The 27,891-nt window shown below is 42.4% G+C and overlaps 1 protein-coding gene across 1 annotated transcript; it reads right to left on the bottom strand.

Annotated features, from left to right (window-relative positions):
• Positions 1–19,341: 19,341 nt before the first annotated feature.
• nfil3-4 (nuclear factor, interleukin 3 regulated, member 4) lies at positions 19,342–27,891 on the bottom strand. The gene is made up of 2 exons (XM_021603821.3): positions 27,570–27,891; positions 19,342–20,632 (listed from the first exon to the last, which is right to left on the bottom strand). The coding sequence occupies exon 2, from the start codon at positions 20,523–20,525 to the stop codon at positions 19,686–19,688; it is 840 nt and encodes a 279-aa protein (XP_021459496.3). The 5' UTR covers positions 20,526–20,632; positions 27,570–27,891; the 3' UTR covers positions 19,342–19,685.

Raw genomic sequence — 27,891 nt, 5'->3', positions numbered from 1 at the left:
GAAACAAAAAAGTTTATTCTGAAACTTGTCAGTCTCTTCTTGTTCTGACAAATGAAGGCTATTCCATGCGAGAAATTGTCAAGAAACTGAAGATCTCGTAAAACGCTGTGTACTACTCCCTTCACAAAACAGCGCAAACTGGCCCTAACCAGAATAGAAAGAGGAGTGTGCGGCCCCGGTGCACAGCTGAGCAAGAGGAGAAGTACATTAGAGTGTCTAGTTTGAGAAACAAACACCTCACAAGTCCTCAACTGGCAGCTTCGTTAAACAGCACACGCAAAACACCAGTCTCAACGTCAGCAGTGAAGAGGCGACTCCGGAATGCTGGCCTTCTAGGCAGAGTTCCTCTGTCCAGTGTCTGTGTTCTTTTGCCCATCTTAATCTTTTCTTTTTATTGGCCTGTCTGAGATATGGCTTTTTCTTTGCAACTCCAGCATCCTGGAGTCGCCTATTCACTGTTGACATTGAGACTGATGTTTTGCGGGTACTATTTAATGAAGCTGCCAGTTGAGGACTTGTGAGGCATCTGTTTCTTAAGGGTACATCAGGTGAAAATGTTTACATTTTAGTAAATGGGGGGGGGGGGGGGGGGGGGGTCAAGTGCAAGTGCAAGTGCTGGTTAAGTGTTTTGTATTGTTATTATTTTTTATATATTTTTGGGAGGGAGAGGGGTCGAGGTGAGGAGGATTTGTAAGATACTTTTGGAAGAGGTAGGGTTTCAGGGGAACTCTGCTGTCCTAGCTTCAGGGGAAGCTGGTTCCACCATTGGGGTGCCAGGACAGAGAAGAGCTTGGACTGTGCTGAGCGGGTGCTTCCCTCTCATCAGGGTGCCAGGGCCAAGAGACCTGAGGTGGCAGAACAGAGTGTTCGGGTTAGGGTGTAGCGTTTTAGTATAGACTGAAGGTAGGGAGGGGCAGTTCCTCTTGCTGTTCCGTAGGTAAGCACCATGGTCTTGAAGTGGATGCAAGCTTCAACTGGAAGCCAGTGGAGTGTGCTGAGGAGTGGGTGACATAAGAGAACTTGGGAAGGTTGAAAACCAGGTGGGCTGCTGAGTTCTGGATAAGTTGCAGGGGTTTGATGGCACAAGCGGGGAGCCTGGCCAACAGCGAGTTGCAGTAGTCCAGACCGAAGAGGACAAGTGCCTGGATTAGGACCTGCACTGCTTCCTGTGTGAGGGAGGGTCATACTCTACAGATGTTGCAGAGCATGAACCTGCAGGAGCAGGTCACTGCTTTGTTGTTTGCAGCAAACGACCGAGTGTAGTCCAGGGTCACACCAAGGTTCTTTGCACTCTGGGAGGGCGACACTGTGGAGAGGTCTTTGAGCAGTCAGGCCTTTGTAAATAAGAATTTGTTCTTTACTAACTTGCCTAGTTAAATAAAGGTAAAATAAAAAGATATCAATAAATTACTATTCAACAAAGCAGTACAGAATTATCAAGTTTCTTTCCAGCAAATGTTTAGTTATGTGATTGTATAACTAGAAAAGGAGTTTTGAAGTTGGGGGTGCAGTATGTTTGGCAATGAAGACAACTAGCATAGTTCAGCTAGCCAGCTTGTTTAGCCAAGGAAAACAGAGGAAAACGAGTTTTGGCCTAGTGCGCATGTCAGGCTAATTCAGGAGACAGATTGTAGTTTTTATGTCCTGATATCAGGAGCCGGCAGCAAAAAGTTTGATTGAACAATTCAGAGACTGAAACTAATAAATCAGATTACTTAAATTTAAGGAGAGCAAATTGATATAGAATGTAAAAATGAGTTGTAACTGTCAATAGTAAAACAAAGCTTAAAATGATGTATGAGTGAACCCTGAGTACAGAAAATGAATGGTGAATTCACTTCCGGACACGGGAGACTCCTCCTCCTCATCACTCTATTAAGTCTTCACATAGGAATGAATAGTGTCACGTGATCGATGGCTTTTTCCATTCATATATACAGTCATTGATAGAGTGCCACAGTGTTGTCATCATAATACCCATAAAACCTAGGTCCTTTTTACTGTGACATCTTTTTCATAGGGGTCATCAAAGTTCATTGCAATATAGCTATATTTAAATTCTAAAGATAAAGAATGTGAGAATAGGTGAAGTTAGATGAAGTTAACACTTGTTTTATTCATAGTCTCTAATGAAATACAAAGAAAAACATATCAAGCTCACTTATGCTGCAATTGTATTTGCTTGCAACTGAGTTTCTTCTTGATTGCTTCGTGAAACACCCCCTGCAACTAATAAGCAACTCACCTGCAACTTGGTTGCATCCAGGGCTAGTAAAGGTTAATGTACATGGTTTGGACGTAAAACATATATAAAAGTAAAACATATAAAAAACAAAAGTAAAACATATAAGTGAACCCAGAACTCTCTCTGATCAGTTTCAACTGAAATTGTTCAACACGAGCTGACTAGCTAGCAAGTTTGTTGCTAGCTTGGTTAGCTCGTTGCTAGCTAGCTAGCTTGATAAAACAGTGCTGTCTATTTCATTTTGTCTAGCTAACTATATTGCACAGCCAGCATTTTGTGTAAATCGATCCTGATAAACAAATATTTTATGAAATCCAGGGGTGCAACTTTCACTGGGAATAGAGGGGTCATGTCCCCCCCACATTCTGAAATTGTATTTTTGTCCCTCCTAGTGTTGTAATTGCAATGTGATACAAAAATTGACAACAGTGTGCTTTAGGATCATGCGGACGCCTCCGATCGGTTGGGTAGGCTGTTTGGAGTGTTCAGCTGGAAGGCTGTGTGAAGGCAAACCTTCTGGAAGGCTGGCTGGACCAGCACGGGAGAGTTGAGCATAGTTTAGTATGTATGTGTTGAGCTCTTTCACTGATTTGTAAAAGCAAGCAGAGCAGAAACTGGCTACTCTTTAGTTGACTGGCAAGGTAACTGCTGTTTAACGTAACAGAAAAAAAAACGAAACTAGTATTTACTCGCAGTGCTGAGCTAGTATTGTAACTGACATGTAACATATTATTCAATTTTTGTTTTAAAAAAAACTGTGTGTGGTAGATCAGCTATAATTTTGCAGACATGCAACATTAGCTAATGTTTCGTAGCCTAGTGGTTAGAGCGTTGGGCCAGTAGCCAAAAGGTTGCTGGATCGAATCCCTGAGCTGACAAGGTAAAAACTTTCTTGTGCTGCCCCTCAGGTGCTGAAGATGTGGATGAATAAGGCAACCCCCTTTCACCACTCTGATTCAGAATCAAACGATTGAAGATTGATATTCTGACATTTTTTTTCAGTGCAATGTGAGTTTTTATTAGTCAGTATGGCAATGTAACATTATTGATCTGTCAGTTTCCCTAGCTAATTCACTACTTTTCACACTGACACAGTAATAAACAGTTCTAAAGTTACAGGCCTCACTGTCATGGTGCAAAGTTTCTTCATCCCGCTCCCGCCTTCAACCGCAGCTTTTCATATTACATTTTATACTCCACTAAGCCCGCACCTACTGGTTTTCTGTCTGACTCCCACCCGCTACCACACAAACTGGTCCCGAACCCAACTGCAGTCCCGCAATGTTATTTTAGCCGTATGTGACGCAGCTCACTTGTCAGCCATGGTCCCAGCAATTTTGTGCCCTACAGGCAATATCAAATGCGCAAAAATAATTTAAGAAAGTACCAGAGATTCTCACATGGCCCTTATATTAAGCCATGTCTGCCAATATACTAGATGTAAGTTTGAAGAGAGCAGAGTAGGTGAGACATGCACTTTTTCTTGAGCTATTTTTATAGCCTACCTTTTAGGAGTGGGAAGATTTTCAGACAGAAAAACATGGGTGATCAATATTTAGGCCTATTTTTAGGCAATGCAGTAAAGTATTTAGGAAGTACATTTCCATTTCCTTATTGTTTTGACATTTTGAAATATATTCTAATGAAGTTAGATCTATAATTGTTTTTTTAAATACACAAGTAGGAAAGTCTTGAGATGAACAATCCACTTGTTTGGAGAGAAATGTAGATAATTTTAGAGTAAAGTAGTAATATGTTGGATGAGTGTGTTGGGGGCAACTCGCCTCCCCCCCTTTATGGTTATGAATGTGATTATTCAAGTCATTTAGATAATGACTAGCCCACTTAGCACTAGTTTACGCTAACTTACTAGCTAGCAACTTCACTAGCAGTAAATGCTAGCCAGCTAACTAGTTATTATAAGCTGCTAGAAGTGCTAGCTAGCAACCTTACTAGCAGATCATCTGAAATAAAATACATAATATATAACGTAACTTGTTTGCAGTTGTAAATGTTTCCACTTGTGACTGATAGCTTTGCAGTTCATGTTGCTTTATATCCTTTAACAGTCCCTCCAGGATTACATTTTTTTTTGTGATTTCTGCAGACAAAAATGCTTGATTTTGTGGCAGCTTTTCTGAAATTCTGCGATACATTTTGCGCTGTTTTTTTTCCACGTTAATTTCATATAAAGCAATAAAAAGTCATATGTAGTCAGTTTTAGGATGATTTTAAACAGAATACATAATACAAAAAATAATTTGAAACATCTAAAGTACTCTATTTTGTTTATTTCCCTGAACAAACAGCTCTGTCATAATCCACTCACATTCACACACACCTTTCCTCTCCATCAGGCTTGGGGCTTTGCTATCAACACGAGATGCAACTCCCATTCCCCCTTCCAGAGTGCCCACCACCCTACTAAAGCCAAGGTCAGACTGGGGAGAGTAGAGTGCCCACCACCCTACTAAAGCCAAGGTCAGACTGGGGAGAGCAAAGTGCCCACCACCCTACTAAAGCCAAGCTTAGCGGAGTAAAAGTTTGAGTAAAACACCCCTTATCTTGATTATTTCAGCGCTTGCCACAGTCTTCCCTGTTACCACCTGAGTCATGGTGATCTGTCGCTGCTGTGGGAACTGTTCTGACATTCTCATATGCTTTGCTGATTCAAAGTGACTGTTGATTGTTGACTTTCTATAGTTTCCAAAACCATTTGGAAATGGTTTTGCACCACAATTTGCAAATAAATTCATTAAAAATCCTACAATGTGATTTTCTGGATTTTTTTCTAATTTTGTCTGTCATAGTTGAAGTGTACCTATGATGAAAATTACAAGCCACTCTCATCTTTTTAAGTGGGAGAACTTGCACAATTGGTGGCTGACTAAATACTTTTTTGCCCCACTGTATATGTATATGAGCAGTAGATGAGAATGTAGTATCAGTAGACACAACTATGTGACAGCTCAAAAATGATACTCCTGTGTAAGGGTCTGCAGCGAATCACAGCCAGCCGCCAGAGAGAAGCAAATGTAACCACAGGACATGTGACAGAGTTGATGGACACCCTATGTTCATCAATGGACAGAAAGTTCCACAGAATGGAATATAATCACGTGCTATCAGAAACCGTTGCACTTGACCCCAGGTTTAAGAAGTTAGCCTTCTGTGATGCCAGAGCGATTGATGAGGCTCTTCAAATAATAACCTCAGCAGCAGGGAGGGACAGCCCCAGCAGTCAGCTGGCTCAGGCACCAGGGCAACAGGAAGAAGAGGGATCAGATGGAGCAGAAACACCAGCAGTACTGCCACAAACGTCTGCTGTTTGGATGCTGTTTGATGAGAGAGCAACTGGGGATGCAGCACGAAGGAATCCCTCAGCAGATGCCATAATGTAGGTCCGATCCTATTTGGAGGAGCCACTCCTCCAAAGATCTGCAGATCCTCTGAGCTGGTGGAAGAACAAGGCCTCTGTCTACCCACAGCTTACTAAAGTCATGACAGGGAGACTCTGCATAGTGGCCACATCTGTTCCCTCTGAGAGGGTCTTCTTGAAAACGGGACAAATAATTACTGAGAGAAGAAACCGCATCTGCCCCTCGATAGTGAGGTAGCTTGCATTTCTGAATGCAAATCTCTCATCAAAGCAAAATATGGTCAGCATTGCTGTGTGCTGCTGGTTATAACATGGCAGTAAAGAAGAGAGAGAAAAGAGGGACCAGTTTAATGTTTTAAGTGGGATGCTGCAGTTTTGCACATTGTTATTTATTTTTCTTTGATATGGTGCAATTTTCTATTATTATGCTGTTCAGATTGTATTCGTTTTGAATGGTTACATTTATATGCACTTTGTTTATATACATTAAAAAGTGATGCATTAAATGCAAATGTTTAATAGCATTCTTTCATAACAAACCAATGCATTTTTAAATACATTGTGGTTAAGGTAGAGTATGATTTCATTTAACTATTTAATTAGAGTTGTTTTAACACCAAACTATCGCAAACTGTTTGACTTGAAATAATATCAAACATATTTTTAAAGAGCCGTTTGGGAGCCAAAAGAGCCGGCTCTTTTTGGTGAGCTGAGCAGAACGAGCCGGCTCACTGAAAAGATCCGGAATGCCCATCACTAGCTGGCAGGCCAGGGGGAAACTTTGTTGACGTGTTTTTGGATTGGGCCATTTTCCACGGTAAGAGTGCAGTAATTGGTCAAAATTACAAACCCGCTTTTGATTGGTCCCTTTCATGCGCTAAAAGTACGGGGATTGGTCAAAATCGCGAGCTCTCGCATAATATAGGTTGATTTTGCATTGAATTATGCGATCGCAGAATCGGGGAATCCTGGGGGGACTGCTTTTAGCTATTTTACATAGCATTTCAAGTCATACAGCTAGATAGCTAGCTACGTTTTTAAGCGAGAGCTTTCAATTGGCATCTCTCCCCCTGTTTTCAGTCACATGTGGGGAATGGATTAGGCGTGAGCAGTGCAGGAGGTGTGCTCATGAGTTGTCCTCCAATTTGACTGGGGATAGCCTTACTTGTGACCTATGTATAAATTAGAATCATGCAATGGCAGAGCATAAGAGAGTTGCCACATCAATGTTACACTAAATTAATTAGTTAAGTTATTGTTATTAAATGTTCAAATGTTCAATTCCAATGTTATTATTTATATTCCATTCCAATATTGTATTCCAATGATTAAAAAAAAAAAACTTATGCTCCTGAATGTCATTTTAAAGATTTCTGGGTTTTAAAATCTTGCATGAATCAAATCATATTTAGTGCAATTGTATATTAGTAGCCTGGTACTTTAATAAAACTCCCCTTTTCTAAAAAAAAAAAACATTTCCTGAAATAACAAAACAAGTGTAAACTGTAGCCATTAAATGCCTCATACAATTTTTTTTCAACAAGCATTTTTTTTTTTGTGTGTCAGTAATTAGACACTACTAGCCGCATTTGAACTCTCATGCCCAACTAGGAGAGGTAGACTACTAAAGCTGAAGCAGCAAATTGTGTGGATAATGCGAAAAATGTGCTTTTAATACAATAGGTAGGCTAACACATACAAAGCAGAAAGAGGACTGTTTCCAAATAATCTATGAAAAAAAAAAAATATTAATCCTGAAGTTGTCTGTCTGACCGCTCGCACCATGAAAAATGCAGCCCTCTAGTGCACAGTCAGTACACAACACTGCTCAACAGGCCTTAGCAGGATCAGTTGGTGACAGGGTCCCAGCAGGGTCAGACAGCCAGGGAAGACCAATCTATGGCACTCAGGTGAATTTTGCAGTATATTAACAATATCAGTGAATGATACAAAGTTCCATCTTGAGTTGGTGGGTAGACCTACAGTAGCTACAGGACAGCAGCTTAAAGCTACAGTCTGGGATCTGTGAATAATGGTTATTTTAATTATTGAACCACTATTCTTGGATAATATAATGTATAAATGTACACCAATGTAATTCTTTGTCATACTTCATCTTAGGAGGATCAGATGGTGACAGGGGTCTCAGCAGGATCAGGGAAGACCAGTCTGTGACAGAGCTGAGGTCAGGCAGCCAGGGAAGACCAGTCTGTGACAGAGCTGAGGTCAGGCAGCCAGGGAAGACCAGTCTGTGACAGAGCTGAGGTCAGGCAGCCAGGGAAGACCAGTCTGTGACAGAGCTGAGGTCAGGCAGCCAGGGAAGACCAGTCTGTGACAGAGCTGAGGTCAGGCAGCCAGGGAAGACCAGTCTGTGACAGAGCTGAGGTCAGGCAGCCAGGGAAGACCAGTCTGTGACAGAGCTGAGGTCAGGCAGCCAGGGAAGACCAGTCTGTGACAGAGCTGAGGTCAGGCAGCCAGGGAAGACCAGTCTGTGACAGAGCTGAGGTCAGGCAGCCAGGGAAGACCAGTCTGTGACAGAGCTGAGGTCAGGCAGCCAGGGAAGACCAGTCTGTGACAGAGCTGAGGTCAGGCAGCCAGGGAAGACCAGTCTGTGACAGAGCTGAGGTCAGGCAGCCAGGGAAGACCAGTCTGTGACAGAGCTGAGGTCAGGCAGCCAGGGAAGACCAGTCTGTGACAGAGCTGAGGTCAGGCAGCCAGGGAAGACCAGTCTGTGACAGAGCTGAGGTCAGGCAGCCAGGGAAGACCAGTCTGTGACAGAGCTGAGGTCAGGCAGCCAGGGAAGACCAGTCTGTGACAGAGCTGAGGTCAGGCAGCCAGGGAAGACCAGTCTGTGACAGAGCTGAAGTGAATTTTTGCAGATACAACACTTTATTCACTCTGTGCAGAAAACACTGAACAAGCCAGATGCTATTTTAAGGCAGTCTGACAAACCTCCAAAGTTGATTTGCAAACTGTATCAAGGGTTGATAGAGGCTTTTCCCGATGACACAAAACATGTAAAACAGAAATGTGAGGAAGACCTGGTAGAAGCTATTGATGATGATGAATGGATACAGATATGTTAGAATGCCCATAAATGACTGCAGTTTAAGACCATCCATAGAACGTTGCTATATGCCAGTGAAACTGATTTACATGCACTCGAAAATGTAAATATCTTCTGGAGGTGTAAAACACAAAAGAGGATACATTTGCATATGTTACGGTCTTGTGAAGGCTGTCTGAATTCTGGCAAAGAGTATCTTCTTTTATCTCAGCATGTCTACATATTCTCAGTTTTCCCTGTTTTTGTTTGCTTGGAAATGTTGATACTGGACACTGTTCTCTGAAGAAACTGTGTAACCAAGCATTTGACCAAGCATTTGAATTTTCATAAGGTCTGGATGCCTTATATGGTCTTTATTGAAAACATGCCCACGTCAGGGGAGATACCTATTTAGGCAATCCTTAGCTGCTGGGCTGCTCAGTCCTGGCCCTGGGGGTCTGCTGTCCTGTGGGCTGTCACTCTATCTTTGGCCTAACATACCCAAAACCAATCAAATCAATATTTCAGTAAGATCCTAAAGCTGAGTGGGGTGTGTTGGGTTGGGGCGCTGCAGGGTGGTGGACCCCTAGGGACAGGGTTGAACTCCGTCAAAACTGTTAGAAAAGCATTCCACGTGAAGCTGGTTGAGAGAATACCACGAGTGTGCAAAGCTGTCATCAAAGCAAAGATTTGCTACTTTGAAGAATCTCAAATATAAAATATATTTTGATTTGCTTAACACTTTGTTGGTTACTGCATGATTCCAATTGTGTTTTTTTCATAGTTTTGATGTCTTCAGTATTATTCTACAATGTAGAAAAAAGTACAAATAAAGAAAACCCTGGAATGAGTAGGTGTGTCCAAACTTTTGACTGGTACTGTATATATCTTTTTTTTGGTGCTGTTTTGCATGTTATTTTGGTATTAATACGTGTCACATATCAGTTTGCATACAATGTTAAAAAAACAAACAAACATTGAGTTAATAAAGCTGCATACTAACATGGTCTCTTTTCTGCATTCTTGAGTAAGGCAGCTCCAAAATGCAGATGTTCAGCCTAGCTCAGTGTTTTCTGTGATGGTGGAGCAGCCAGCCAAAAATAGGGAGAGTAGGGGTTGGTAATGTCCTCTAGTTGTGCCGTGATTGGCTCAGTGTTCTGTCACTCATGGGGACACTACATCACCACAAAATCTACGGGGTGAGCTCTAAAATTCAAGCCATTGGGTGCTGCCATAGATTTACATTAGAAATGCCTATCAAAGGATTCTCAAAGGTCATTGGCCAAAGATAAAATGAAGTCAAATCACGTTATATCTACCGTAGCTTTGATTGGACTAATCATGTCAACATCAAACTTTCAAAATCTTAGCTAGCAAGCTAGACAAGCAGTCATCTTCATGAATCAAGACGACAATCTACTGGCAAATCCTTTTCATGAAATTATAGATAAAGGTATCGGTGCTCATCGGGCCATTGGAAATCGCAAATTCAATAATGGCTGGTTTGGAAGGAATCAGTGGCTAACTGCAAGCGTTGCAAAGCAATCACTAGCTTGCTATTCAGGGGTGTGGGTGTGTGGTCCAAGTCTGTGTTTAAGGGTATCTTTACCAAGCTTAAAAGTATAAACATTCACATAACACCATGGGCCAGAAAAGGTTGAATACATTGGCCATGCTGTCAATCCAGCATGACTTCTGCCGCATTCAAAACAATTGGGAACTGGAAACTGGGAAATCTCAGACTTCTGTGAGTTCAAGACAACTGGGAACTCTGATGTCTTTCTAGAGCTCCGACCTGAAGATCACTGACGTCATGATTCTACCTTGTTTTTTTTCCAGAGTTCCCAGTTGTCTTCAAAGCACCATAAATCCTTAGAAGACTTTGATGACAAAATTTGATGACATAATTAGCCTACAAGAAGGACTGTCGCGCCACCTTCCTGTTCAAGTGAGTACAGAACAACAAGGTCAGTACAAAAATGTCTTGTATGCTGTAATGATGTAATATGCCAGGGAGATATGTATAATGTAGCTAAGAAAGTCATATTAAGTGTATGTTGTGTAGAAAGCTGTTAGTAGCCTATGCGCCTCACCCTAATTATTTGGTCCCTTTTCACCTCTTAACTTAGCGTACTGTTCTGACTTGGTGGTGCACTTGTAAACTATATTCTGTTTTAGAGAAATGTAGTCATTGAATATTGTAAGAGCTTTCATTTTCTGTGTATATGCCCCCTTGATTTATCCTACGGTTCTGACTTGGTGTACATCGAGAATACTGTAAGAACGGCCCATGTTCTGAATTCTGTCGCTGTACATTTCAAAAGTGCTGAACAAATAGTTATATTGACTACGTCCATCCTAGCTCATTTGTTCTGGTAGTAGGTCAGGAACAGTGTCCTCTACCACAGGCCTGCCTCTTGTTGTTGTTGAAGCCGCCTGGGGCACAGGATCTGTGCTTGGACCTGCCTCTGCCTACCGGGGGATGATCACCGAGAGGCGGGGCTCCAGCACATTGCGTTCTGGAACCCTGTCCCTGATCTGTCCTCTGCAAGGATCTAGGCTAAATAAGTTAGAGGTTAAGGAAGACACGTTTATTCTTCAAAGTGTGATTTAAAGGTTCACTGCCACGGTATTTAGTGTTGTGTTTTGTATACAAAGATACAAAATAGGTGTTTTTAATTAAGGATATCATTGTAAAATATCATGTCAATTTGGTTTCCATATGGTTGATGTTTGAAATACTGACATTTGAATCAGTTTTACATTTGAATCAATTTTGAGATTTCATCAAGGTACAGTGCCTTGCGAAAGTATTCGGCCCCCTTGAACTTTGCGACCTTTTGCCACATTCAGGCTTCAAAATAAAGATATAAAACTGTATTTTTTTGTGAAGAATCAACAACAAGTGGGACACAATCATGAAGTGGAATGACATTTATTGGATATTTCTAACTTTTTTAACAAATCAAAAACTGAAAAATTGGGCGTGCAAAATTATTCAGCCCCTTTACTTTCAGTGCAGCAAACTCTCTCCAGAAGTTCAGTGAGGATCTCTGAATAATCCAATGTTGACCTAAATGACTAATGATGATAAATATAATCCACCTGTGTGTAATCAAGTCTCCATCATTTTACTACATGTATTTTTTAAATTCTACCAGGGTCTGTCTACACCAGGGGTGGGCAATTCCAGTCCCCAAGGGCATGATTGGTGTCACAGTTTTGCCCCAGCCACATCTAACACACCTGACTCCAATAATCACCTAATAATGATCTTCAGTTTAGAATTTTGCAATTTGATTTAATCAGTTGTGTTTGCTAGGGAAGGAGAAAAAGTGTGACACCAATCAGGCCCTCGAGAACTGGAGTTGCCCACCCCTGCTTTAAGACATGAAGGTCAGCCAATCAGGCCCTCGAGGACTGGAGTTGCCCACCCCTGCTTTAAGACATGAAGGTCAGTCAATCAGGCCCCTGAGGACTGGAGTTGCCCACATCTGCTTTAAGACATGAAGGTCAGCCAATCAGGCCCTCGAGGACTGGAGTTGCCCACATCTGCTTTAAGACATGAAGGTCAGTTAATCAGAACCACGAGGACTGGAGTTGCCCACCTCTGCTTTAAGACATGAAGGTCAGCCAATCAGGCCCTGGAGGACTGGAGTTGCCCACCTCTGCTTTAAGACATGAAGGTCAGTCAATCAGGCCCCTGAGGACTGGAGTTGCCCACCTCTGCTTTAAGACATGAAGGTCAGTCAATCAGACCAACCAGGACTGGAGTTGCCCACATCTGCTTTAAGACATGAAGGTCAGCCAATCAGGCCCCCGAGGACTGGAGTTGCCCACCTCTGCTTTAAGACATGAAGGTCAGTCAATCAGGCCCCCGAGGACTGGAGTTGCCCACCCCTGCTTTAAGACATGAAGGTCAGTCAATATCAGGCCCCTGAGGACTGGAGTTGCCCACCTCTGCTTTAAGACATGAAGGTCAGTCAATCAGACCAACCAGGACTGGAGTTGCCCACATCTGCTTTAAGACATGAAGGTCAGCCAATCAGGCCCCCGAGGACTGGAGTTGCCCACCTCTGCTTTAAGACATGAAGGTCAGTCAATCAGGCCCCTGAGGACTGGAGTTGCCCACCTCTGCTTTAAGACATGAAGGTCAGTCAATCAGACCAACCAGGACTGGAGTTGCCCACCTCTGCTTTAAGACATGAAGGTCAGTCAATCAGGCCCCCGAGGACTGGAGTTGCCCACCTCTGCTTTAAGACATGAAGGTCAGTCAATCAGGCCCCCGAGGACTGGAGTTGCCCACCCCTGCTTTAAGACATGAAGGTCAGTCAATCAGGCCCCCGAGGACTGGAGTTGCCCACCTCTGCTTTAAGACATGAAGGTCAGTCAATCAGACCAACCAGGACTGGAGTTGCCCACCTCTGCTTTAAGACATGAAGGTCAGTCAATCAGGCCCCCGAGGACTGGAGTTGCCCACCTCTGCTTTAAGACATGAAGGTCAGTCAATCAGACCAACCAGGACTGGAGTTGCCCACCTCTGCTTTAAGACATGAAGGTCAGTCAATCAGGCCCCCGAGGACTGGAGTTGCCCACCTCTGCTTTAAGACATGAAGGTCAGTCAATCAGGCCCCTGAGGACTGGAGTTGCCCACATCTGCTTTAAGACATGAAGTTCAGCCAATCAGGCCCTCGAGGACTGGAGTTGCCCACATCTGCTTTAAGACATGAAGGTCAGTCAATCAGGCCCCTGAGGACTGGAGTTGCCCACCTTTGGTCTACATGATATGGTTCTTATAATGTCACAATTCTACCTGCATCACTGAAATCTACCTGCAAAGCATTGTAGTTTATTTTTAACGGATTTCTACTGGGAACTTTTATGGGAACTTTGAAAAAAGCCTCTAAACTAGATCATTTATGGTTTAAAAAAAAATATTACAAAAGTAATATAGGTGGCATCGATCGGCAGCGTTTGTGAATAGAGAAATGTTATAGGAAGAAACTAGTAAACGTGTTAAGATTACATGATTATTGGGGTTGTCATCTCTTTTTCTTTCATTATTTTTGCCCTGTAGGCAACATTTTATTTAGAGAAATACCTCACAGTGCAAACACGAGCTATTTGAGCCTCCATGAGTCCCCATGTTTGTAGTTAGCCATGGTTACTATGGGAATATTTAGGTCCTTATGAAGTCTGTGGAGTTACATTCTATCTCTTCTAATTCGATGCTTCTGCCAGCAGAGATCCTATTATTGCTAGTGTTCTAGTTCCAAATGCTACGGTTTTGCCAACCTGCAGCAATCAGGACCTACCTGAAATGTTGATTGCAATTATTGATTGAAATAATTTGTCAACTAATAATTCTGAGAATCATAGCTGCTGTTTCTGAACTGCTTTTGTACTGTTAAATAAGAACTGTTTTGCAAACCAAAATCAATGGTTTTCAAGGATTCCTGGTGTCCTTATACCTTTTCTCTTAGGTGATCTGATCGAGTAAAACCAAAGTAAAAATGTGAACCAATATGAGTTGGTCTAAATGAATATATCATATGATTAATCATCCAGTTAAAATAACACCATTTCATAAATCTGTTTGACTTCAATCAACTTAATATAATATTTGTATTTATATCATCTTCACTCAATTTATTTGACCACATCCAAACCGCTTACTCCAGCTTATCTACTCATAAAAACAAGCGAAAATATCTACTCAAAAATATTATGTATAATTTTGTTGCCCGTGCCTACATAGAACAGCTACCATGACCCTGGCCACAACTAAGTTTGATACTAGCCTATGTGAGATTTCATAACTTTTAAAACCATGACCAGCGAGAGACTGTCAAAGAATACAACAAAGAGATGCTGTTTTTATGAATGAGTTAATATCTACATTTGTTCAACAGTGTTGTTATTAAACACTATTACAAAACATAACACGCGCTTCTCTCTACTTCTACTCGCGCTGCAGCTGCAATGAATGAGTAGCCGAGTATCGACAGCCCTGTATTTTTATTATTATTAACAACTCGTGTATATTTTAATATCGAGGAGTATTACACTTTCCCTGGTCATAGGAACAACATGAATTTGTGCCTGCAGATGCAGTGCGAGTCGACTTTCGCCATCAGGTGGAAGACTGTGTCCCCTTTCTCTGGTCAGTCTCACCGGAAGAAAGGAAGGATCGGGAGCAAGTATCATGAGATGCGGACCCTCTGCTGCTCTCTTCCCTCCCTCCACTGAGACTAATGCCGTGTTAAAAACAACTGGGAACTGCGAATTTGGAAATCACTGACTTCAGTGCGTTCATCACAACTGGGAATTCGGAAGAAACGAGATCCGACAGGGAAAATCGCTTTGAACTGTAATCCAACTCGGAAACTGGGGTATGTTTCTAGAGCTCCTACTCAACGAGCTGAAGTTCACTGACGTCATGATTTGACCTCATTTTTTCAGAGTTCCCAGTTGTCTTGAAAGCACCATGACCATCAGACGCAGGTACGTACCATCAGTCCAGTAAAACAAAAAAACGAATTATTTGCAAATTATTTCAATTTAGGCTCAGCTATGCCTCGCAAGTGCTACACCAACTGTCTATTTTGTTATCAAAGCTCGAGTTTTTAAATATAATATGGTCTGAGAAGAACAGTATCGACAGGCCAGGTATTTAGACAATATGCTGTGATAATGTATTACGTCTAATGCACAAACCTCATCCCGACCAAGAAATAAAGTAATGTTTTAAAAAAATGGAGGGGTAGTTCTCGGCTTGCTTTTTGAAAGTGATGTTTTTCAGGGGGATATATAGTGACAAGAAAACCCTTTGGAATTACCTGGATTTCTGCATAAATTGGTCATACAATTTGATCTGATCTTCATCTAAGTCACAACAATAGACAAACACAGTCTGCTTAAACGAATAACACACACATTATTGTATTTGTCTTGACTATATTGAATACATAATTTGAACATTCACAGTGTATGGTAGAAAAAGTATGTCAACCCCCTAGGCTAATGACTTCTCCAAAAGCTAATTGGAATCAAGAGTCAGCTAACCTGGAGTCCAATCAATGATATGAGATTGGAGATGTTGGTTAGAGCTGCCTTACCCTATAAAAAACACTCAAATAAAATGTGACGCATTGCCTATTCACAAGAAGCATTGCCTGATGTGAACCATGCCTCAAACAAAAGAGATCTCAGAAGACCCAAGATTAAGAATTGTTGACTTGCATAAAGCTGGAAAGGGTTACAAAAGTATCTCTAAAAGCCTTGATGTTCATCAGTCCACGGTAAGACAAATGGTCTATAAATGGAGAAAGATCAGCACTGTTGCTTTTCTCCATAGGAGTGTCTGTCCTGTAAAGTAGACTGCAAGAGCACAGCGCAGAATGCTCAATGAGGTTAAGAAGAATCCTATGTCAGCTAAAGACTTACAGAAATCTCTAGAACATGCTAACATCTCTGTTGGTGAGTCTACGATACGTAAAACACTAAACAAGAATGGTGTTCATAGGAGGACACCACGGAAGAAGCCACTGCTGTCCAAAAAAAACATTGCTGCACGTCTGAAGTTTGCAAAAGTGCACCCGGATGTTCCACAGCGCTACTGGCAAAATATTTGGTGGACAGATGAAACTACAGTTGAGTTGTTTGGAAGGAACACACAACACTATGTGTGGAGAAAAACATCAAAACCTCATCCCAACTGTAAAGTATGGTGGAGGGAGCATCATGGTTTGGGGCTGCTTTGCTGCCTCAGGGCCTGGAGAGCTTGCTATCATCAACGGAAAAATGAATTCCCAAGTTTATAAAGACATTTTGCAGGAGAATAAAAGGCTGTCTGTCTGCCAATTGAAGCTCAACAGAAGTTGGGTGACGCAACAGGACAATGACCCAAAACACAAAAGTAAATCAACAACATGGCTTCAACAGAAGAAAATACACCTTCTGGAGTGGCCCAGTCAGATTCCTGACCTCAACCCGATTTGAGATGGTGTGGTATGACCTCAAGGGCAGTTCACACCAGACATCCCAAGAATATTGCTAAACTAAAAGTTTTGTAATGACGAATGGTCCACAATTCCTCCTGACCGTTGTGCAGGTCTGATTCGCAACTACAGAAAGCATTTAGTTGAGGTTGTTGCTGGCAAAGGAGGGTCAACCAGTTATTAAATCCAAGGGTTCACATACTTTTCCCACCCTGCACTGTGAATGTTTACAGTGTGTTCAATAAAGACATGAAAATGTATGATTGTTTGTTATTAGTTTAAGCAGACGGTTTGTCTATTGTTGTGACTTAGATGAAGATCAGATCAAATTGTATGATCAATTTATGCAGAAATCCTGGTAATTCCAAAGGGTTCACATACTTTTACTTGCCACTATCTTAAAAATAAATGTTATATAATTTTCTTTGTTTCAGGTCAACAACATAATCAAATTGTAGATATCTATTTGAATTCCAAAATGAAATAAGGTAACTTATAACAAACAAAAACAATATGAATTATACATTCCCTTTCAGTTCTCTGCTCTAAGTGTTTCATGACTTCTCATTAATTTCATGAATATAATTGTTTTATTTTCCTTACTTAACACTGTTGCCAAATGTCTGGCTATAATGTGTAGTATACCCCTAACAGGGTATATAGGACTATACAACAATATATTTATTTTCTACAAGAAAGCAACCAGGGTCCAGTTGACCCATAAATTCACACTTTTTTATATTGACACTTCTTAGGGTATCTGAAAGATTAGCGGGATAAATGTACAAAAAGGTTACCCAAATTGGATAGAAATCTTGTTCCTAAATATAATACAAATTTTCTCCAGAGGTGACACTTTAAAAATCACAAAATACCACTGATTTATTGTCGGTGGCTGGTCTTTTATCCAATGAAGGAAAATGCATTTGCAGACCACACAGTCATGTTTTAAATGTGATTGAGCTGTGCTAAGGTAAGTGAGGGCCTGTTCCCAATGACATCCAGTACAAATAGCTATGGGTCCATTCTTATATGCCATGTGAACAAGCTCCATTTTTAAATTTTTCCAGAAAGTCCAAAAGAGCTGGCCATGAGTGCCTTTTTCCCTACACTTACAACAGGTATCAGATAATTCTGCGTTTATTTAATTAGATATAATGGGAGTCCTATGAACCTTTTGCATAATCTTATATTGCATCTCTTGCACCTTGTTGCAGATGGACAGTTGTCTTGTTTCGAGTATAGCATTTGTCCAATTTAGAATTTTCTGGGCCTCTCCCCAGCTCCGTTTCCCAAACCCTAATCAGTGCACCTCTTTTCTTTATTTTAACACTGAAAATAACATTTATCCCCAAAAAAAGTACACCATCATATTTTGGGGATAAGTGTATTTTCAGATTTCACAATAATGATTTAGTTGTGGACACTACGTCACCACACTCCCTCTCTTGCTCTTGGTCCTCATCTTTGTAAACCACCTTGATTCAGCACCTGTGTGTTTTATCCGTTTCTTTATGAAAACATTTAGTGAACTCCATGACAGTAGCTAAAGCAAGGGGCTATTAGCAGCACATAAATAGACTACAAATGCATGCTGGAGGAGGCATGCCCTGAGCTCGTGAAGTGAGCGCTACTGGGGCCCTACTGGAGTACTACTGGAGCTGAGCGAGAAGGCGAAACTACAGCCTTTGGGTATCTCCTTCCATGCTCCAGTCAATTTTGGGCACGCTCTGCTCCTCGCTCTTCTCCAGCTCCGCTCCGCTCACATACTCTGCCTTCAACTCAGTTGCGCTACCTGAAAACACGTGATACCGTAAAGTGTTGTGAATTCGCGGAAACTGATGAACGGATGGCTTGACTGTTTTTTTTGCCCGTGTCGGCTCACGATTGTAGTAAATTTAGACGTGTGGAAGAGGTTTTGGGTTCTGTGAGACGGTGACCTGTCACCCTGTTCGACCAGGGAGTAAGCTTCCCCACAAGAGTTGCTCTCTCGGGCTAGAGAGGAAGTTTCTTTGTCATTTCACAAAGGTGAAGATTCAACAAGTCAGTCAGTGACTCAGAGTTCATGTCAATACAAAAACAGAAGGTGAGCGATGAAGATGCAGCTACTGAAATGCACTCTATTTGCAATAATAGTGTTGAACATGATTTTTAAATGACTACCCCATCGCTGTACACAGTGGTTGTCTTTGAATAAGGTTAGGCCACACTGATTGGACCTTTGTTCTCATCTGTTGCTAACGGGAGCTTTTGACTGAAAATGCATTGGGACAAAAACAACTACATAAGAAGATTTATAAGGTTGATTTCGAGGGTCTTAAAATACAAATAAGTTGGCCCGAGACAAATAAATTGGTCCGTGACTGTTCGTCATTTGCACCATAGATACCCCATTCCGTTAAGTGCATTTGTGGTGGTTATAGCAGGGACAAGTAACTAACCACTAAGTTCTCACACCTATATTATACACAGAATATGTCTCAAGTTATGTTGAAATTCATCTCATTTCATGTCATGTCTGGTATTTTCCCCTCACCTCAACTTCAAGACCTCAGTGCTTGCTCTACCAGGCAGCCAACATAACATAAACATTACCCACGCGGTAGCCTACACATTGCAGCGCACACACACACACACACACACTTTGTGTGCTAATCAGTAAAGAGTGAACAATAAGAGGAATTTATTAATTTGAAAAGATAAATTCCATCCATTCCAAAAAGTTAAAATCAAATTATTATATTGGCTGCCCATATTGAGTTTTACATACATACTGTAAGTGTCTCTCAGTGCTATAAAACACTTAAAGTCCGGCTAATTAAGCAGAATTTACAGTAAAGTATGCTATAATAGATTTTATCCCGTTAACTTGGACACTAAAGAAGCATGGCAGAGAAGCAAAAACAATAATTAATAAATCAAACAAATGTCTGTTTTAAGTTGTACATAATGTCTTTGCTATAACTTTGGTGTCAATGTTCCAGTGCTGTGGTTGGTCTGCTCTGTGCAGTGTGGTCAGTCAGATACATAAACCGGGAGTGGGGGGGAGGCCCTATCTCTGACATCCCTAAGGACAGTAGAAGCTCTGGGGGTCTTCAGCCTCAGCTTGTGTGGTAATGCAGCGCTGGAGGAGGCTGCTGGGACCTGCTGTTCCCCCTCCTCATCTGAACACCTTCTCTTAGGGGTGGGCCTCAGCAGGGGAACCCCCGGCCACGACGATAGGGCAGGGGGGAGAAGCGGGGGCAGGAGAAGGGAGGATGAGTTTGCAGGGTGGAGGACACTGGGCATGTCTAAGATGTATGGATAGCCCCTTCTGGTTGGTAGAGCATGTGGATGGATCAGGGCAGGGGCAGGTTGCCCAGTCAGGACGGAGGGTCGGTGGTGGTAAGTGGGCAGGGTGGAAGGGTCTCTGTAGCTGGGACTCCTGCCCCAGTAGACATCCCTGTCCAGGGACTGGGTTGAGCTGCTGGGTGGCGGAGACTGGGGGCTATAGGTGTTCGCATGGCGGAGCCGTAGCAGGCTGTTCTGGTGGGCAGCGTAGGCCGCAGGGCTCACCAGGCCAAAGTGGAGTTTGAGGGCCAGCAGTTCTGTGTTCAACCGGGCGTTCTCTTCACTCATGGCCACCAGGCGGCTCTCCAGCACATAATCGTTCACCCTCCTCTTCTCCCGCGACCGCTTGGCCGCCTCGTTGTTCTTGCGACGCTTCTCCCAGTAGGTGGCGTCCTTCTTCTCATTTGGGATAAACTCTCTCTTGCGCCGCAGGCCCTTGGGTGCCAGCTCCCCATCTAGGTAGGCTATGTGACCGTCCTCCACTTCCTCGATGCTCCCGTTTGGAGATAGCGACATGGGTTCCATCTGGTCTCAGTATAGAAAATAGGATGGCTGTTTCTTTGTTGGGCAGGTAAAAGGAAGATAAGTAACTTCTCATGCACTTCTTTCAGGTTGGTTTTCTAGGATGTCACCTGTGAAGGGCAGGTTAATTAGTAAAGTATTTGTCAAATTGTATGTATAGGCTATACATTTCCACATTTCTGCTATACAGTATGTTTAAGTGCCTGGGTCACAGATCAGAAAATTGATTGATTTTTGTGTTTGACCGTTGACAGCTTTGAATGAAATGCTGTTATAGAGCCACAAAGCCCACTCCTATCCCACTGTCAGCCCACTGTCAGCCCACTGCCCAGCCCTCAGTCTGTCTTTGAGACCAGACACCTCCACGTCTAGACAAGCTGAATCAAACAGTGGTGGAAAGCCAGAGAGGAGGAGTTGTCTGAGGTGTAACCAGCCCCTCTAGTGTGACTAAAATAATCTTTGTCTGAAAGACTTCCGGAGTGTTCAAGTAAGTTGAATTGGGTGATTAATATAGTATGTAAGATGGACATGAGGCAGCATGACCTTCAAGTTAAAATGTTGGACAGTTGGTATGATACGGTATTATGTGGCTGGTCTCGGCTCTACCAGCTCTTATGTCATTCACACAAACAATTTCTAGATTTGACACAGGAACTTCTCTGGACCTGCCTCTTCTTTCAACTTGACTAATCAACTCGTATTCTTCTCCTAGCTTAGACACTGAATACACATAGTTGAGAAAATAGCTGTTTTTGTGGACTTTTAATGATTTGCAAAGTTAAGATATGAGCTACATGTCATTTGTGACATACTGATTCGTGGCTGATAGAGCGGACAAGTCAAGTGATTGAGAGTTACAAACACACGCAATCTGCTCGGTGCAGAGCAGGCTCGTTTTAGAAACAAGCAAGGTTTTGTTTTCACAATGCTGCTCTCTTGCTTTCTCTCTCTCTCTCTCTTTTTCTCTCTCCCACATACACACACACTCTCACAGTCATCTTTTTTTGATGGTGCACTCACTTGTCCACCCCCAGCTACGGATTGTCTGCAATGTGCACACCGCTTGCTCCATCTCTTCTACCTCCCTTTCATTTTCTGTCCCTCGCCCCTTACATGGAGATTAGAGGGGGGTCAGTTAGGAGTGAGACGGCATGTGCCCTAGCCAGAGGACAATACGTACAAACAGGAACATAGAAACCCTCAGATGAAAAAACACTACAATGGAGCCCTGCTCATCTGTTTCATTGCAGGGGAGGGTGAGTGGGTGGGTGAGTGGGTTTGGTGGGAAGCTGTGCAGGAGGAAAAAGGCTATGTTAGATTTGCTTAACCACAGCTATGAGACTACGCACTACTGTGCAGTGTGTGAAGTGAATACACAGACGCACTCTCTCACACACATATGCAGAAACATCAGACTGAGATATTCTTAATCAATCTGGGAACATCTGAAACCGAATTCCTACATGTTATCGAGCTATTGTGCATGTTCATCTTTTTAGCCAGTGTAAAGCCACTCCTGAACCATTACATGCTTATTAATGAGCGCACCATGTCCCAATGTGAACTCTGATCTGTCTGAATGTCAGTGTTGTCTCAATAGTTTGATTGATTGGTTTGGATTTCAATGTTGGCTGCTGATTGATGTTGTTTGGCCACCATGTTTCCCTACAGCAGAGAGCGCTGAGACCATTCTGTACCAGCTGTCAGCCCCGTGATGCCAGCAGCATAACCACCAGAGCAACATAATAACTACAAGAATCCCCAGAAGGAGACCAGATGAATGTAGCTCTATAGGCTGAAGTAGTTATAGACAGAGTATGCAGGGACAAGCTAAGGTCCTGTAGTGGTGTGTTGCTATTGAGATAAGTGCATGTGTGACATAGACAAAAATCCACTAGAGATTTGCACTACAGATCCACAGATGACGCAATCTCGGTTGCACTCCTCACTGCCCTTTCCCACACGGACAAAAGGAACACCTACAGTATGTGAGAATGCTGTTCATTCACTGCAGCTCAGCGTTCAACACCATTGTGCCCTCCAAGCTCAGGACTAAGCTAAGGACCCGGTAAAGTCTACAGCAGTTGTATTCGGCGCATGTGACAAATTACATTTAATTTGATTTGAGGACGCTGGGATTAAACACCTTCCTCTGCAACGCTATCATGGATTTTCTGACGGGCTCCACAGGTAGTGAGGGTAGGCAACAACACATCCACCACGCTAACTCTCAACACGGGGGCCCCTCAGGGGTGCATGTTTAGTCCCTTCCTGTACTCCCTATTCACCCACCACTCCAACACCTTCATTAAGTTTGCCGACAACACACCGGTGATAGGCCTGATCACAAACGACAATGAGACAACCTACAGGGAGGAAGTCAGACATGGCCAGTACAACAACCTCTCCCTCAATGTCAACAAGACAAAAGAGCTGATCGTAGACTACAGGAAACAGATGGGGAGCACGCCCACATTCACATCAACAGGGCTGTAGTGGATCGGGTCGAGAGTTCCTCGGTGTCCACAGCACTGAGGACCTATCATGGTCCAAACACACCGACAGAGTCCCCTCAGGAGGCTGAAAAGATTTAGCATGGCCTCTCAGATCCTCAAAAGGTTCTCCAGCTGCACCATTGAGAGCATCTTGACTGGCTGCATCACCGCTTGGTATGACAACTGCTTGGCATCCGACCGTAAGGCACTACAGAGGGTAGTGCGTACGGCCCAGTACATCACTGGGGCCAAGCTTCCTGCCATCCAGGACCTCTATACAAGTTAGTGTCAGGGCCCTAAAAATCGTCAAAGACTCCAAGTCTGGGACCAAAGGGATCCTGAACAGCTTCTACCTGCAAGCCTTACGACTGATGAACAGTTAATCAAATGGCAACCTAGACTATTTGTGGTCATCCTGTCACCCCCCCCCCCCCCCCCCCCCCCCCCCCTTGGGTTGTGCCGTGGCGGAGGTCTTTGTGGGCTATACTCAGCCTTGTCTCAGGATGGTAAGTTGGTGGTTGAAGATATCCCTCTAGTGGTGTGGGGGCTGTGCTTTGGCAAAGTGGGTGGGGTTATATCCTTCCTGTTTGGCCCTGTCCGGGGGTGTCCTCGGATGGGGCCACAGTGTCTCCAGACCCCTCCTGTCTCAGCCTCCAGTATTTATGCTGCAGTAGTTTATGTGTCGGGGGGCTAGGGTCAGTTTGTTATATCTGGAGTACTTCTCCTGTCCTATTCGGTGTCCTGTGTGAATCTAAGTGTGCGTTCTCTAATTCTCTCCTTCTATCTTTCTTTCTCTCTCTCGGAGGACCATGCCCCAGGACTAGCTGACATGATGACTCCTTGCTGTCCCCAGTCCACCTGACCGTGCTGCTGCTCCAGTTTCAACTGTTCTGCCTTATTATTATTCGACCATGCTGGTCATTTATGAACATTTGAACATCTTGGCCATGTTCTGTTATAATCTCCACCCGGCACAGCCAGAAGAGGACTGGCCACCCCACATAGCCTGGTTCCTCTCTAGGTTTCTTCCTAGGTTTTGGCCTTTCTAGGGTGTTTTTCCTAGCCACCGTGCTTCTACACCTGCATTGCTTGCTGTTTGGGGTTTTAGGCTGGGTTTCTGTACAGCACTTTGAGATATCAGCTGATGTACGAAGGGCTATATAAATAAATTTGATTTGATTTGCATTGATCCCCTTCTTTTTGCACTAACTCTCTTGCGCTGGCTGTATGCACACTCACTGGACTTTACTCACACATACTACACGGACACTCCAACACACACACATACAGTGCCTTCAGAAAGTAGACACACACCTTGAATGTTTCTAAATGTGGTTGTGTTACAGCCTGAATTTAAAACTGTCACTGGCCTACACACAATACCCCATAATGTCAAAGAGGAATCATGTTTTTAGAAGTTGTTACAATTTAATTAATAATGAAAAGCTGAAAAGTCTTGAGTCAATAACTATTCAACTCTTTTGTTACGGCAAACCAAAATAAGTTCAGGAGTAAAAATTTGCTTAACAAGTCACAAAATAAGTTGAATGGACTCACTCTGTGTGCAATAATAGTGTTTAACATGATTTTTGAATGTCTACCTCATCTCTGTACCCCACACATACAATTATCGTTAAGGTCCCTCAATCGAGCAGTGCATTTCAAACACAGATTCAACCACAAAGACCAGGGAGGATTTCCAATGCTTTAAACATCCCATAAATGACTGTGTACTTGGGTGATACTACTTACTCATATGTTTTATCAAAGTCTGATCACAATCACAATTGTGCATAATTGTCCATCCTAAACTGGTGTAATTATACTGGCAGGTACATCATCTGAAGATAACTAATGAAATGAGAATGATTACAGATGCTATCACACAGGTATCATTATCTAGATGTGTAAGATATCCTGTGTTTGATGACAACATGGCTCTCTCTGTGCACTTTTGATATTTGGTCTGTATTTTAAAGCAACAAACTACATCTGTGTGTTTTTACAAAATTCCCCAAAGGTCAAAATAACAATGAATTGTTCATTTCTATGGGTCATAGGGTTTGCCAGTGTCATGATATTCAGAAGTATCATGGTAAGCAAATTAAAACATGAAGCGAACTACATTTCTTGAGAAGAATCGTTGTAATATTGGAAATAAACAAACAGCCTTATGTTGTCATTCAGAGTCACGTTTTCATGTTCCCAGCTATAGCACACAATATTTTACACAAAGCAGGTTTTTAAAGAGTTGAGTCTGCTTCGTGTTTTCCTTTTTGCCACATAACATAGCTATTATAGCTTCTTATAATGTTACCTCGACTTATCGTGAAATGTCCTGCAAGTTCTCTTTTTTATTAATACTTTGTGAGAAGTCTGTCTGTCCTATCCTTCTATTAGATTCATTATGTAGATCTTGGCATAGCCTGAAGCAAAAATGCAATGTTATGATTACTAACACTATTGCGAAGGAGCATGTTGCAAGTACGAGAACCCCAGGAAATACAACTTTGTGATAAAAATATTATTTCTTCTTCAAGTTTACAGTAGACCAACTCTGTTGTGCTTTGCTGCTATACTTACTCTTTGAAGTGGCAGTCAGAGCGAAGGGCATCAAAATGTACCCAAAGACTGAGGTGAGAGACAGAGAGTAAAGCTCTGCCTTGTGGTGGAGAGTACCAGCACCTTGAGATTGAAAATGTCTGCCCAATCCCCTGCTCTAAATATACTGTAGATGGACCTCTGTCCAAGGCTTGTGGGCAAACTTCTCAAGGTTTCCCATGCTGTTGTGCCTTCTCTTTACATTGTTGTGCAACAAGCTAGAAAAATTGCAAACCATAATGATTTATGCCTCTTCTTCATCAATTCATAACTAGAAGCAAACAATCTGCTTATGGAGTGTACAATCATACCCAAACCATTTTAAACCTCATTGACGTTGCTAAAATATTTCATGGGGTGCTGCATGTTTATAGCCAGGTGCTAGAGTTGCTGGTTGCTGGAGGTAGAGCAGAGTTGTGTCGTGATGGCAGAGTGGCCTAAAACTTGCCCCAACGGTGAGTTGGAGGACATTTGTCAGGGGTCAAGGGCTGAGGCCTAGCAAGTGGAGAGCACTGCTGCTGTGTAGTGAGTAGGACAACAGAGGACTGCAGCAGAGTGTTGCTCAGCTTCCTGAACAGTCCTCTCCAGAGACGAGTCCCTCACTGCGTGAGTTACTGCACCTGCTGCTTATTGACACGCTAATTATAGACACTGCTTTTTAGTAAGGAACTTTTAAACTTCTTCTTTTGACACCTATCCGTTTTTTTACAGCATAAGTCACAGCACCAGTTGGTCTGTTGTTGTTTCCTTCCTTGCTTTGTGAAGTACTTGAGTCTCTCTCCCTGGTACCTAATAGGAAACCATTGGTTAACCTCCTGACTTTTACTGTTAATGTTTTCAGCGATCTGTCATGGCGGCAATAACAAAACATGGATGTCCAGTACCTCTTAAATTCTCCAGAGAATATTGCCTTTACCACAAGCATGCCTTTTCAGTTAACACATACATTCCTTGAAATATAAGATATCAAATTAGTTAGGGATGTACTGTAGCAACTTTCTTGCATTGTATGTGTCTAGAGTCTATAGGAAAGTACTGTTTTATAAACACTGTTTTTCATAAAAGTACTTTACTAACACTTTTATTGACACTTTAACATTTTCTCGTCGACAGAAGAAGAACAGCAAAAAGCTCCATTATTCATTTTCTGGTTGTTCTACCATCTACATGTAGAGCCAGACTAACTAAACCTTTGTACATCTGCACAGTTTGTACTGTTTTCAACAGGGAATAAAATACCAAAAATAAATGTTTACTTGAAGATAATATTATCTGCTGATATCTCTTTTTTCAACGATACCTTTTCCCCCTCTTTTATTTAGAACAATAATTGGTCACTTAAAAACATTTTGTCATTGCTATAATCACTTTTACTATGTACATTTGGAAAGGTCTTACAGGTCCTACACAGGCTGACGAACGTTTCACATTTCTCCTAGATGTCACTTATGCAACAAAAATGCCCAAAGTAGCATGATTGTAGTGCTTTTTGTATGTTGCACAAAGGTATTCTAAATAAGTTAAAGAAAGTTGTTCATCTGTTTCAAGAACTAGATCATAGCCAGTATCAAAGTTTTATCAAATGTGTTATCTGTTTGTAATAGGGAAGTCACCTCATTTAAAATATACCCAGATCTGAGATACCACGTCTAAAATAGACTTGCTATTGTAACACCTCCAAAAAGTCTGAAAACCAGAATACTGTAAGTTAAGACAAACATTTCGGTGTTGAAAGTATAATTCTCTGATTACTGCTCCAAGTTGAGACTTGAGAGTGACAGCGATAAGTCAAGCTGTGGACTGCCAGTGCATTGGGTAAGAAAAATAACATATTTGACCCATTTACCTTACTCTCTGTAGCTCGATATGTCATATGTATAGGGAACTTAGACATTGTCTGTCCACCACAGAGGTGAGTGAAAATGTTATGAAAATGAACACAGGACCTTACCTTCTGCTGCTGGCAACTATATTCCAGTAAGTACAACACTGACGCAATGTGACAATGACCTCAGTCAATGTTCCACCGCCCGCCCATTGTGTCTCTGTGAGCAGCAGACGGTAACTTACAGAACTGTATACTCATCCTTCCCCTGTATCTCACCTGAAGTTCACCTACGGTAAAGTGGCTTCGTCACAGACCACCACAATGTGTGACCTCACACTCAACCTTTTTTTCTCTCTTTCTTAGCATATTAAGTCTGTCTGTCTGTCTACCCCCACTCCACCTAGCCTAGCCCATCCCTTCTGTTCTGTGTGTCTGTATCCTCCTC

Source organism: Oncorhynchus mykiss, chromosome 5 (assembly GCF_057628025.1).
Source record: "Oncorhynchus mykiss isolate SJ-2025 chromosome 5, ASM5762802v1, whole genome shotgun sequence".
Classification (NCBI taxonomy): Eukaryota; Metazoa; Chordata; class Actinopteri; order Salmoniformes; family Salmonidae; genus Oncorhynchus; species Oncorhynchus mykiss.
The sequence above is the reverse complement of the archived record's forward strand: the minus strand, read 5'-3'. Positions and strand labels throughout refer to the sequence as shown.